This window comes from Stegostoma tigrinum, chromosome 30, assembly GCF_030684315.1.
Source record: "Stegostoma tigrinum isolate sSteTig4 chromosome 30, sSteTig4.hap1, whole genome shotgun sequence".
Classification (NCBI taxonomy): domain Eukaryota; kingdom Metazoa; phylum Chordata; class Chondrichthyes; order Orectolobiformes; family Stegostomatidae; genus Stegostoma; species Stegostoma tigrinum.
This window is the reverse complement of record NC_081383.1, coordinates 37,949,692-37,963,296: the sequence shown is the minus strand read 5'-3', so window position 1 is coordinate 37,963,296 and position 13,605 is coordinate 37,949,692. Positions and strand designations below refer to the sequence as shown.

Genomic DNA, 13,605 nt, shown 5'->3' with positions numbered 1-13,605 from the left:
GAGACCAACTTGGTCAAATTTAAGGGACGAAGGTGACGCAGTGGTAAATCACTAGACTAGAAAACCAAGGCCCAGGAAAACAACCTGGGGACATGAGCTCAATTCCATCATAGAAACAGGATTTAAATTCAATTCATTTAAAAACAAACGCCTCCGGAATTGAAAGCTAGTCTTAGTAATGGTGATTGTGAAAAATATCACCAATTGTAGTAAAAATCTATCTGGTTCGCTTTAGGAAGGGAAATCTGCTGCCCTTACCCCAGTCTGGCCTACAAGTTACTCCAGGCCCATAGCAACATGGTTAACGCTAAACTGCCCTCTGACATATTTCAGCAAGCCACTCTCAGCAAAGACCAATCAGGAACAGGTAACAAATGCTGGGTTTACACGTGACACCCACATCTCATGAAAGATTTTAAAAAAGCATTTCTTCGCGTGAAAGGCAGATTTTGAAGTCACAGCTCAATAGATATTTGTTGGTCAAGCGTTTCTGGAAGTTTAAAGCCATGTCATCATTGGGCTGTTATCACTATTGTTAACCATACCAGTGTTGCCGCAGGTATTTCCTAATTGATCTTCTCAGAGAAGGTGTGACCTGAACATGGGTCACCTGTCTCAGAGGTAGGGACATTACCACAGTGCCACAAGAACTCTAAATTCCACAAGCGGTCATGGTGAGATTTGAACCCGGACACTCTAAGCATCAGTAATGGGAGCAGGAGAGGCCATTTGGCCCTTCAAGTCTGTTCTACTATTCAGTCTGATCATGGTTGATCATCCCCAAATCAATACCCAAATCAGTGTGAAATGACCTACCCCTTACACAGTGACACAGTTCTGGAATTCCCTTATCATTGGGAAGATTTTTTTTCTGCATTTATCCTGTCTAGTTCTGATGGAATTTTATAAGTTTATATCAGATCCCCTTCCTCATTCTTTTAAACTCCAGTGAATATAATCTTTTGCAATCCAGTTAACCTGCGTTTCTGGATCATCAGTCCAATGAGATAACTACTGTGTCACACTCTGATCAGCTACTTTTATTGATGTAACCATGATAACTGAAAAGTTACTCAGTACATTTAAATCATCCTCCATCCAGGAGTTCCAGCAGTCGTGTTATCCTCCTACCCATCCCCCACGATATCCAAACGGCCTACTTACTGCTAGCTGCTGCTGTAACAATCTGATCTGCCTTTGTGTAGCCTCCGTGTGTTGTTGGTGGGGTGTGGGTTTTGCTTTGGGAGGTAGTGCTGCAGCATTAGCCTGCTCCGACAGACTGTTCAAAGCCTCCTTCAGTTTGAACACCTCTTTGGATAGTTCAGTTATCTACAGGGAGAAAAAAAATTGGAGCAGAGAATTAGCAATGAGGAACATTCTGGGTGCGAGAAGCTCCGCAATGTGGAGAGCTTGGACTCTATGTGAGAGAACTTTAACTCCCACTGGGGTGATGGGGCCAAAAGCAATTGACATGCACACATGAGGAGCTATCCAGAAAGAAACATGTTCTAATGGCTGGATTACTGGCTATGAGCTAAACTGGAAGTAATCAGAGCAATTTGATTAGTACTAATTGCCCGTCCATTAAAAGGTACTAAAAAAATGTACCTGGTTGGACTCCTTCTGCACAAATGGTATTTTGGTTTAAATTTGCTATGCTACCTTTGACATTTGAATTTTAACTGCAGTACTTCCTAAGGCAAGGCTTCCCTCACACTTTCCCATCTTGACCGTGTTTTTGCCCTTTCAAATTGCCAAGAGCCGAGGCCTAGGAGAGTGGAGTGAGTGGGGGAATCCGTGAGAGCTGGTGGAGGGGTGCATGGACTCATCTGTGAATGTGCGCAAAGTCTACCAGGGGTCAATGGGAGTAGGGAAACAGAGCAAGTGTGCGTACGAGACAGGGGTGGGAGAGCTACAAGAGCAGCAGCTGTGAAGGGAGCTGTTAAATCTGAATTATAATGCAACCAACATTTCCATTAGGACTTCAGGACAGGCTTCATGTCTCCACGGGTGGGGGGGGAGCACTTGTGGCACAGCGGTAGTGTCCCTCCCTCTGAGCCAGGAGACCCAGGTTCAAGACCTACCTTCTCCAGAGGTATATAATAACATCTCTGAACAGGCTGATTAAACTAACTTCAGACCTCCAGGAGTGCCCAGTTGACCAAATCTTCTATTAAAAGGGTGACAATACTGTTAGCACTCAGAGCTCCATTAGGGATCACAACTCTCACTTCAGGGGGCCCTGCCTTAGAGGCCGTTTTTATTTTTAAAATATATTTTATCTTTATATGCATACATAGTCACTAAAGCAGTTTGGTTCTGCACAGTAACATATGAAGAAACAAACAAAACATTGGAGTGCGACTCTATCCAACAAACAAACCCAAGGCATTTCTAACTTGTAGAAGAATACATTTACATATAGTGAGGTACCTGGGGTGGGGGTGGCTCTGATAACTGAACAGATCCCCATTCAACTTCAGCAGAAAGACCTCAGACAGCGGTCTTTCCCCACTGTGATGGCCACAGCTACCCCAAACTTCAGTGCGCACCCCAGCACATAGTCCTGGACCTTGGAATTTGCCAGTTTGCAACACTCAGTCAAAGTCAACTCCTTGCTCTGGAAGATCAACAAGTTTCAGGCAACCTAAATAGCATCTTTCACCGAGGCGATGGTCCTCCAGGTGCAATCGATATTTGTCTCGATGTGTATCCTGGGAAACAGACCTTACAGCACAGGGTCCTGCTCCACTGCATCACTCTCCAGACTCCCTTTGCAAAGGCACATCCCAGAAAGATGTGTGTGTGACAGTCTCTATACCCTGACCCCATCCTCAAGCTGCTTCAAGGGCATTGTGCAGTGGCACAGAAAGTCTGGGCATACAGGAAAGATATCTCTCTCTTCTCACTATCAGCCAAGCGATAACTTTGTTTCATTTTAAAACAGTGGACTCCTTGCATTCCATTTACCATTTGCAGAGCAATGCAAGGAAACACACATTAAAGTCTATGTGGTCAGTCATCAAGTTTCATGTGGATTGTCATTCAAATAAAGAAGCAATTATGATTAGCTAAATGTAAAGCTATCTCCTGGCTCTCATCTTAGAATTAGACTTGGATAAAGCCTCGGGTAGGTTTTTCTTAACTGGAAGGTTTTTCTTAACTGGATGTAAGCATTGTTTGATTCTATTCAATAAATTGGTACTTTACTGTATTTCATGGTATTTGACTGTTTTGCTACAGAGGCACTGAGAATCTTGCAATGACTGTTAAACAACCAACTCAGACACACCTCTGGAACAGATGAGACTTGAATCTGGATTTTCTGCCACATTACCACTGCACAACAATAGCCCAAGGATCTTCGATGTTGAATTCTTTCTTTTCAATGAAGTTGAAATCACAAAGGATTAAAAGACCACATTCTACATGAAGCTGTGGTTACAATAGGTAGGTAGGTTACCTCGTGTTCTAGTCGTTAGGATTTGGCACTCTCATCACAAGGCACAGGTTCATTGGTTTAAGGTGAGAGGGAGAAGGTTTAAAAGGGACCCGACGGGTAACTTTTCAGGCAGCAGTGGTGTATGTTTGGAATAAGGAAGTGATGGAGGCTGGTATAATGACAACATTTGAAGGGCATCTGGATGGGTATATAAATAGGAAGAGTGGAGAAGGATATGAACCAAATGCTGTCAAATGGGACTTGGTCGGATTGGGGTGTCTGGTCGAGACAGATGAGATGGATCAAAATGTCTGATTCTGTTCTGTATCATTCTATGAGTCTATTTGGGGAATGAAGATTTCCCTTGTGGCTAAGTGGTCTAAAGTTGTGCATTCAGGCTCCAATTGTATTCTTTTGACAGCTCCTCGGATGCTTGTCAGGTAGTGGCAGTATACATGTCTCTGAGCTAGAAGAACTAGGTTCAAGTCTCAGCTGCTCTAAAAGTATGTGGTAAGATTTGATAATTGCTTGATTAAAAATATCTATGGGGGTAAGTAGGGTAATGACATACGATCAAGGCAGGGCTTGTGGAATTTGGTATTATCAGCCGTAATGAGAGACAGTAACTAAAAGACCCTGTTCTTTTTGAAGGAAGCAGTGGTCTGCACCCAGAGGTTACAGTAAGTGAGTACAGATTCCACAATGTAATGTGGAATTTAACAGAATGAGGAAATATTATTTCGAAGTAGAAAAAGGCAAATTTGTGACTGATATGAGAAGTTTGTTCTTTACATTGAGAGTGATTAACACCTGGATTGGGTTCCTGAACAAAACATATACATAGAATGAAACAAAATAGTTGCAGAATTATCAAGAAATAATTAGACGCTTACAGTGAAGTAATATGTTTCAGTTGTTTCAGCAGCAGGAGTCCAGGAAGAAGCACGAGGGCAGCCTGGGAAGGTAAGATTCCACCCAATAAATTTGGGAGGTAACTAATACCCGAGACACTATACGCGTAGTATCTCCCACCCTTCCACCTCCTCTAACCTAATAATAATGACTAAGTGTGGTGAGTAGGTAAGCTATATGCATTTTTTTGACTCATCTCTCTGTTATCTTTCGGGGTGGCCATCCAGACGCCAAATCCTCTGGGAGCGGGTCGGAAGGCAAAGCTGGAGTCTGTTTGAGTATATAACGGAGTAAACTTACTGGTGCAGAGAACACTGCAAAACTAAAGAAAACTAATTAATTTTAAATAATTACCTAAGTAGAGATGGTAGGCCAGGTGATGTGTTGTAGCTGTATGATGTGGGAGTGAGCTGATCCCATTGGGAACGGCAATGACCACATCTACAGCAAGTGTTGCTGATTGAGGAGCTCCGGCTCAAAATTGATGAGCTGAAATCCGAACTCCAAACACTGCGGCACATCCAGGAGGGGGAGAATTACCCGGATGCTGTGTTCCAGGAGGGAGTCACACCTGGTAGATTAACTAATGTTAATTCGATCGTCGGGCAGGGACAGCAGTGTGTGACTGCGAGTGTGGCAGGTAGAGGGACCCTGCAGATAGGAACACAGGAGCCGCAGCCTTTGACATTGTCCCACAGGTATGAGGCACTTTCTCCCCGCGTGGATGAGGAACAGGGCTGCAGGAAAGATGGGTCAACTGACCATGGTCCAGGAGGCCATTCAATAGGGGGAAGTAAAAAAGACAGATCATAGTTGTGGGGGATTCCATCATCAGGCGGATAGACAGTATCCTTTGGGAGCAGGATAGAGAATCCCGCATGGCGTGTTGCCTGCCCGGTGCCAGGATGCGAGACATTCTGACCGGCTTGAGAGGATACTAGAGAGGGAGGGGGAGGATCCAGTTGTTGGGGTCCATATAGGTACCAACAACGTAGGCAGGACTGGGAAAAAAGACCTGTTTCCGGATTATGAAAAGCTAGGAACAAAATTAAAAAACAGGCCTTCAAGGGTCATAATCTCTGGATTGCGGCCCGAGCCACGTGCAAATTGGCACAGGGAGGCGAGGATCAGGAAAGTAAACACGTGGCTAAAAGACCGGTGTGGGAAAGAGGGCTTTCATGGGGCACTGGCATCAGTTCTGGGACAGGAGGGATCTATACCACCGGAATGGGCTCCACCTGAACAGGGCCAGGTCCAGTGTTCTGGCGAGAAGGGTAAACAGGGTGGTTAATAGGACTTTAAACTAGTAAGTAGGGGGGGGAGGGAGAAATGAGCATAGAGGGAGCATAACAATTAAAGCAGCAGGTTAGCAGGTGATAAGGAAGCTTCAACTCTATTGAAAATTGGGAAAAAAGTTAAAGGGAAGGAGAACTCAAGAGCTGTTAGTAATGGAGGTGATAGGACCCATAAAGAAGGTGCAAAAACTGGCATAACGGCACTTTATCTGAATGCTGGGAGCATTCGAAACAAGGTGGATGAGTTGACAGCGCAAATCAAGGCAAATGGGTATGATTTAGTGGCCATTACAGAGACATGGTTACAGGATGGTCATGACTGGGAGTTAAGTATCCAGGGGTATCAAGCTGTTTGGAAGGACAGACAGGAAGGTAAGGGAGGTGGTGTTGCTCTGATTTTTAAGGATGATATCAGGGCAGTAGTGGGAGATGATATAGGTTCTACTGAACAAAACTTTGAATCCATTTGGGTGGAAATTAGGAATAGCAGGGAGAAGAAGTCACTGATAGGAGTGGTCTATAGGCCACCAAATAACGACATTGTGGTAGGGCAGGCAATAAACATAGAAATAGCTAATGCATGTAAAAATGGTACAGCAATTATCATGGGGGATTTTAATATACGTATCGATTGGTCAAACCAGGTCGGCCATGGTAGCCTTGAGGAGAGATTCATAGAATGCATCCGCGATAATTTCCTTGAACAATATGTAATGGAACCTACGAGGGAGCAAGCTATCCTAGATCTAGTCCTGTGTAATGAGACAGGAATAATTAACGATCTCACAGTTAGGGATCCTCTCGGAAGGAGGAATCACAGTACGGTCGAATTTAAAATACAGATGGAGCGTGAGAAAGTTAAATCCAGTACCTGTGTCCTGTGCTTAAACAAAGGAGACTATGAAGAAATGAGGAAGGAGTTAGCTAAGGTAGAATGGGAGCAAAAACTTTATGGTGGGTCAATTGAGGAACAGCGGAGGACTTTCAATTTTTCACAGTGTTCAGCAGAAGTATATTCCAGTGATAAGGAAGTACTGTAGGAAAAGAGAGAGCCAGCCATGGATGTCTAAGGAAATAAAGGAAAGTATCAAACTGAAAAAAAAAGTACAAAAAAGCAAACAGTAGTGGGAAACTAGTGGACTGGGAAATCTTTAAAGGCCAACAGAAAGCCACAAAAAATGTTATAAAGAAAAGTAAGATAGATTATGAGAGTAAACTAGCTCAAAATGTAAAAACAGGCAGCAAAAGTTTCTAAAAATATGTAAATCATAAAAGAGTGGCGAAGGTAAACATTGGTCCTTTAGAGGAGGAGAAGGCCAATTTAATGACTGGGATTGAGGAAATAGCCACGGCATTAAACAGTTATTTCGTGTCAGTCTTCACAGTGGAAGACACAAATAACATGCCCAAAAGTAATGGCAAGAAGGTTTAGCAGGTGAGGACCTAGAAACTATCATTATCACTAAGGAGGCAGTGCTGGGCAAGTTCATGGGTCTAAAGGTAGACAAGTGCCTGGCCCTGACGAAATGCATCCCAGGGTCCTAAAAGAGGTGATGGGGGAAATAGCAAATATACTAGTAATTATTTCCCAAACGTCACCGGACGCTGGGGTGGTTCCCGCAGATTGGAAAACAGCCGATGTGACGCCACTGTTTAAAAAAGGAAGTAGACAAAAAACAGGTAACTATAGGCCAGTTAGCTTAACTTTGTTAGTGGGGAAAATGCTTGAATCTATCATTAAGGAGGAAATAGCAAGACATCCGGATATAAATTGTCCCATTGGGGACATCCGGATATAAATTGTCCCATTGGGAACACCCAGTATGGGTTCATGAAGGACAGATCATGTTTAACTACTTTGGTGGAATTCTTTGAGGACATTACTTGCATGGTGGACAATGGGGAGCCTGTGGATGTGGTGTATCTGGATTTCCAGAAGGCATTTGACAAGGTGCTACACCAAAGACTGCTATATAAAATACTGTGCAACTTTATTACAGGTAATGTATTGGCATGGATAGAGGATTGGTTGACCAGGAGAAAGCAAAGAGTAGGGGTAAACAGGTGTTTTTCTGGTTGGTGGTCAGTGGCTAGCGGTGTGCCTCAGGGATCGGTGTTGGGACCTCAGTTATTGACAATTTACATACATGATTTGGAGTTTGGGACTAAGTGTGGTGTGTCAAAATTTGCAGATGACACTATGGTGAGCGGTAGAGCAAAGTGTGCAGAGGACACTGAAAGTCTGAAGAGGGATGTAAATAGTCTAAGTGAGTGGGCAAAGGCTTGGCAGCTGGAGTACACTGTTGATAAGTGTGAGGTCATCCATTTTGGTAGAAATAACAGCAAAATGGACTAAATGGTAAAAAAATTGCAGCGTGCTGCTGTGCAGAGGGACTTGGGTGTCCTTGTGCATGAATCGCTAAAAATAGGATTGCATGTTCAGCAGGTAATTAAAAAGGCAAATAGAATTTTGTCTGTCATTGTTAGAGGGATGGAATTTAAAAACAGGGAGGCTATGCTGCAGCTGTATAGGGTCCTGGTGAGGCCACACCTGGAGTACTGTGTGCAGTTTTGGTCTCCTTACTTGAGAAGAGATATACTAGCACTGGAAGAGTGCAGAGGTGATTTGCTTGGTTGATTCCACAGTTGAGAGGGTTGGATTATGAGGAGAGACTGAGTAGACTGGGATTATACTCATTGGAATTCAGAAGAATGAGGGGAGATCTTATAGAAACATAGAAGATTATGAAGGGAATAGATAAGCTGTAGGCAGGGAGGTTGTTTCCGCTAGCAGGTGAAACTAGGACCAGAGAGCATCGCCTCAAAACAAAGGGAAGCAGATGTAGGACTGAGGTCAGGAGGAACTTCTTCACCCAAAGGGTTGTGAATCTGTGGAATTCCCTGGCCAGTGAAGCGGTTGAAGCTACCTCGCTGAATGTGTTTAAGGCAAGGCTGGATAAATTTTTGAACAGTAAAGGAATTAAGGGTTATGGTGAGTGGGCGGGTAAGTGGAGCTGAGTCTCAAAGGGATGAGCCATGATCTTATTAAATGGTGGTGCAGGCTCGAGGGGCCAGATGGCCTACTCCTGCTCCTGCGTCTTATGTTCTAATATGATGGGATGAATGGCCATTCTGATTCTTAATTATTTTGTGTGGGCTGGATTTTTGGACAAACTCCCATGAGCTTCTTCAAATCATCCACTCGAATAGACAGACAGGGTGATGCCATGAATTCCCATTGGAGTGGTCCATATTTATGGGAAAACCATTGCAGAATGGCTAAGCAGGAAAATCTCCCTCTTTTGCTGCCTGTAGTCAGGACAATAGACAATAGACAAAAGACAATAGGTGCTGGAGTAGGCCATATGGCCCTTCGAGCCAGCACCACCATTCATTATGATCATGGCTGATCATCCACAATCAGTATCCTGTTCCTGCCTTATCCCCATAACCCTTGATTCCACTATCTTTAAGAGCTCTATCCATCTCTTTCTTGAAAGTATCCAGAGAGTTGGCCTCCACTGCCTTCTGGGGCAGAGCATTCCATATATCCACCAATCTCTGGGTGAAGAAGATTTTCCTCAGGATTAGTGGAAGGAATTATAGGCTGACAATCAACTTGTCTGTCACATTCTAAATAGACCTGCCATGGCCAACAGTTCCACATGGGACTCAGACCCATAACTTCGGGCCCATAGGGATGCTACTACTGGATCACAAGACCACCATAGCTCTCCTGTGTTTACGGTAACTTGAAATACCTCAGGTACAACAACTTACCTTCAGCAGTTGATCTTAGGGTACTGCGCAGAAACAAAGCACAATTAAAGAGTGACTTTACTAGACTCTAGAAATGTTCCCAAAACAGTAGATTAAAATGCCTGTGATAGAGCAGGGGAACTCTGCGCTGTTTTGAGATTCACCTGTAGATATTTTTATATTAGCTTGTTCAGACAAATCGTTGGAGCAGGCAGCACCTGAACCCAGGCCTTATAGCCCAGAAGTAGATATCACTCTCCCACGAGAATCTGCGAGATTAACCGGTAACATTATACAAACAGGTAAATCAATACAGGCGGCCCATGATTGGGTAGATTTCACGTGGTCACCGGAAGGAATGATGTTTCATTTGCTCAGAGACCAGCATCATTCCACACATCACTAAGCGACGACACTAAAGAGGCTGGATAATTAGGTTATTGAATGCAGATCAAAAGCATTTAAGAATCATCAGAAATACTAATATTAATTATAAAACACTAAAGACTGTAATTTTGCAATACCTTCCTGTTCTTCTCCTTCACAAGGACAGCAGAGTCCTCAATTTGTTTGTGCAATTCAATGATCTTTGTTGACTCAGTCTTTAATTTGTTGTACTGTTTCTGTAAAGCGGCCAGCTGTTCCTCTATATCCTGTTTCTCACTCTTCATGAAGAGTGCCTCCCTCTGTACTCGGAATACCTCAGTGCAGGTCTTCTCATGCTTTTTGGTCAGATCGTTTAATTTAATGATTAAAGAATTTACCTCTGCCTTCAGAGAGGTGCTGATCTTTTCGTGCTCTTCTTTTAGAATGGTTTGGCCTCTCATTGCCGCCATTTCTTCCTGTTGCTGGGAAATCTCCTTTTCCTTCATGGCCAATTCATTCTGCACATTGATCAACATTCCTTTGGTATCCTGCACAGACTTCTCAAGTGATTCCTTCATTTTCACATGGTCATCCAATGTTACAGAGCTCATCCTCTGACGTTCTACCTCATCTTGTAGCCTTGTGATCTCTTTTTGGATTGCATCGTGCCTTTGCTTTAAATCAGAGAACTGTTTGTTGGCTTCGTTGAGGGATTTACTCAACTTATCCTTCACCTCTTCATGCTCCTGCTTTGGGATGTACAAGGATTGTGTGGACTCGAGCTCTTCAACTTTCTTGTTGTATTTGACTTGAAGGTCTCTGCACTTTTCCTGCAATTCACTGTGGATTTTGCTCAGTTCTTCAAGTTGTTCATTGACTTCATTGGAAGGTCTAATTCCATCTTTGGTGGACCCATCATGGCTTCTCTTCAGATCCTCAAGTTCGTCTTCTGCCTTGGTGCATCTTTCTAGCAGCAGGGAATTCTCTTTGGAAATTTGTTGAAGCGAGGCGTTTAGTGACGTCTGCATTTCATTGTATTCCTCAAAAGGGATACTTTGAGACAGAAGCTTCTCCATTTCATTCACCTTTTTCTCCAGTGCTCTCACTTTCTTTTCTTCTTCCCCTTCAGCTTTACCTGCTTGCTGCAGCTCCATCTCAACACTCTCGAGCTCATTTCCAGGGATTGTTTTTAATGTCTCTGTGTTGCCCTCGGCTTCATTTTCTTTCACAGAAAGAATTCCGAATTGGATCTGCTCTTCCAGTTGTTGAATCTCAGTCACAGCTGCCACATATTTGTCCTGGGTCTCCTTCAGTCTTTTAATGAGTTCCTGAACATCTTGTTCTGCCATGTCTTTCTCCTCTGAGTCCCCACTTATGGATGGATCTCCTCCCTTTAAGGAGGAGTTGGCCTTGAGCCCATCAAGATCTGCCTGTAACCTTTGAACTTCTTGCTCATGTTCCACCTTTAGTTGTTCATATGCTTCCACTGAGATTAGTTTGTCAGAAGAGGGTGAGACAACCTCAGCCCTGATTGTAGCCTGGGCTTGTTCATACTGTTCCTTCAGTTTCTCAAATTCCATTTGCAAGGAATCATACAGATAAACAGGGATAAAATCCAGGCTTCCTGATGATTCCCCTTCATTTTCTCCTTTCTGCAAAGATTCTATCTCCTGAAAAAAAATTGCAAGAGTGATGAAATTGAAGGTGCGAAATGTCAATTAGTAACTCACTTTGTAACATATCATGCACTATGTGTTAGTTATCCTGGCTGGTAATTTTTAATCTGACTCTGGTATTAGTGGTAGCATTTGGCTTAATATTGCAAGTGTTCAGCCATGGTTCAGTTGACAGCATGCTCGCCTTTGGGTTCAAGTCCCACTCAGGGATCGATTGAAATCAAGACTGATATTCTTGAGCAGCACTGAGGGAGTACTTTGCAGTTTAAGGTGTTGTCTTTTAGATGAGATGTCAAACTAAACCTCCACCTGCCTGAACAGGTAGATGTAAAATAAACCATTGCACAATTTCAAAGAACAGCAAGCAGGTTATCCAAGGTCTACCGACTATCCAGTCGTGATCACATTTCTGCTGGTGGGAGCTTATTGTGCATGTTGGTTACCATATTTCCCAGATTGCAATGATAACTACACTCGTAAAGTGCTTCACAGAATCATAGAATTGTTACTGTGCAGAAGGTGGCCATTTGGCCCATTGTGCCTGCACTGACTCTCCAAGTGAACGGAGGGATTTGGTGCCATCCTCCTACCTGGTTCCCACAACCCTCCATATTATTTTCAAAGAACAAAGAACAAAGAAAATTACAGCACAGGAACAGGCCCTTCGGCCCTCCAAGCCTGCGTCGATCAAGATCCTCTATCTAACCAGTCATCTATTTTCTTAGGGTCTGTGTCCATTTGCTCCCTGCCCATCCATGTACCTGTACAAATATATCTTAAAAGACACTAACGTGTCTGCGTCTACCACCTCCGCTGGCAATGCGTTCCAGGCACCCACCACCCTCTGTGTAAAGAACTTTCCACGCATATTTCCCTTCAACTTTCCTCCTCTCACTTTGAACTCATGACCCCTAGTAATTGAGTCCCCCACGCTGGGAAAAAGCTTCTTGCTATCCACCCTGTCTATACCCCTCATGATTTTGTAGACCTCAATCAGGTCCCCCCCCCTCAATCTCCATCTTTCTAAAGAATATAATCCTGATGTACTCAACCTCTCTTCATAGCTAGCACCCTCCATACCAGGCAACATCCTGGTGAACCTCCTCTGCACCCTCCCCAAAGCATCCACATCCTTTTGGTAATGTGGCGACCAGAACTGTACACAGTACTCCAAATGTGGCCGAACCAAAGTCCTATACAACTGTAACATGACCTGCCAACTCTTGTACTCAATACCCCGTCCAATGAAGGAAAGCATGCCATATGCCTCCTTGACCACTCTATTGACCTGCGTTGTCACCTTCAGGGAACAATGGGCCTGAACACCCAGATCTCTCTGTTCATCAATTTTCCCTAGGACTTTTCCATTTACTGTATAGTTCGCCCTTGAATTTGATCTTCCAAAATGCATCACCTCGCATTTGCCCGGATTGAACTCCATCTGCCATTTATCTGCCCAACTCTCCAGTCTATCTATATTCTGCTGTAATCTCTGACAGTCCCCTTCACTATCTGCTATTCCACCAATCTTAGTGTCATCTGCAAACTTGCTGATCAGATCACCTACACCTTCCTCCAAATCATTTACATATATCACAAACAACAGTGGTCCCAGCACAGATCCCTGTGGAACACCACTGGTCACAGGTCTCCAATTTGAGAAACTCCCTTCTACTACTACTGTCTGTCTACTGTTGCCTAGCCAATTTTTTATCCATCTAGCTGGCACACCCTGGACCCCATGTGACTTCACTTTCTCCATCAGCCTGCCATGGGGAACCTTATCAAACACCTTACTGAAGTCCATGTATATGACATCTACAGCCTTTCCCTCATCAATCAACTTTGTCACGTCCTCAAAGAATTCTATTAAGTTGGTAAGACATGACCTTCCCTGTACAAAACCATGTTGCCTATCACTGATAGCCCATTTTCTTCCAAATGGGAATAGATCCTATCCCTCAGTATCTTCTCCAGTAGCTTCCCTACCACTGACGTCAGGCTCACCGGTCGATAATTACCTAGATTATCCTTGCTGCCCTTCTTAAACAAGGGGACAACATTAGCAAGTCTCCAGCCCTCCGGGTCCTCATCCGTGTCTAAGGATGCTGCAAAGATATCTGTTAAGGCCCCGGCTATTTCCTCTCTCACTTCC

General features: G+C 43.8%; 1 protein-coding gene across 1 annotated transcript in view; it reads right to left on the bottom strand.

Moving 5' to 3' along the window:
- Window positions 1-13,605, bottom strand: part of LOC125465688 (ankycorbin-like) — an 88,095-nt gene that overhangs the window by 8,504 nt on the left and 65,986 nt on the right. The window contains exons 17-18 of the mRNA XM_048559419.1: window positions 9,933-11,444; window positions 1,165-1,329 (exon numbers count right to left, since the gene is read on the bottom strand). Coding sequence (XP_048415376.1) covers window positions 1,165-1,329; window positions 9,933-11,444 — 1,677 coding nt within the window. The remainder of the gene's footprint in view (window positions 1-1,164; window positions 1,330-9,932; window positions 11,445-13,605) is intronic.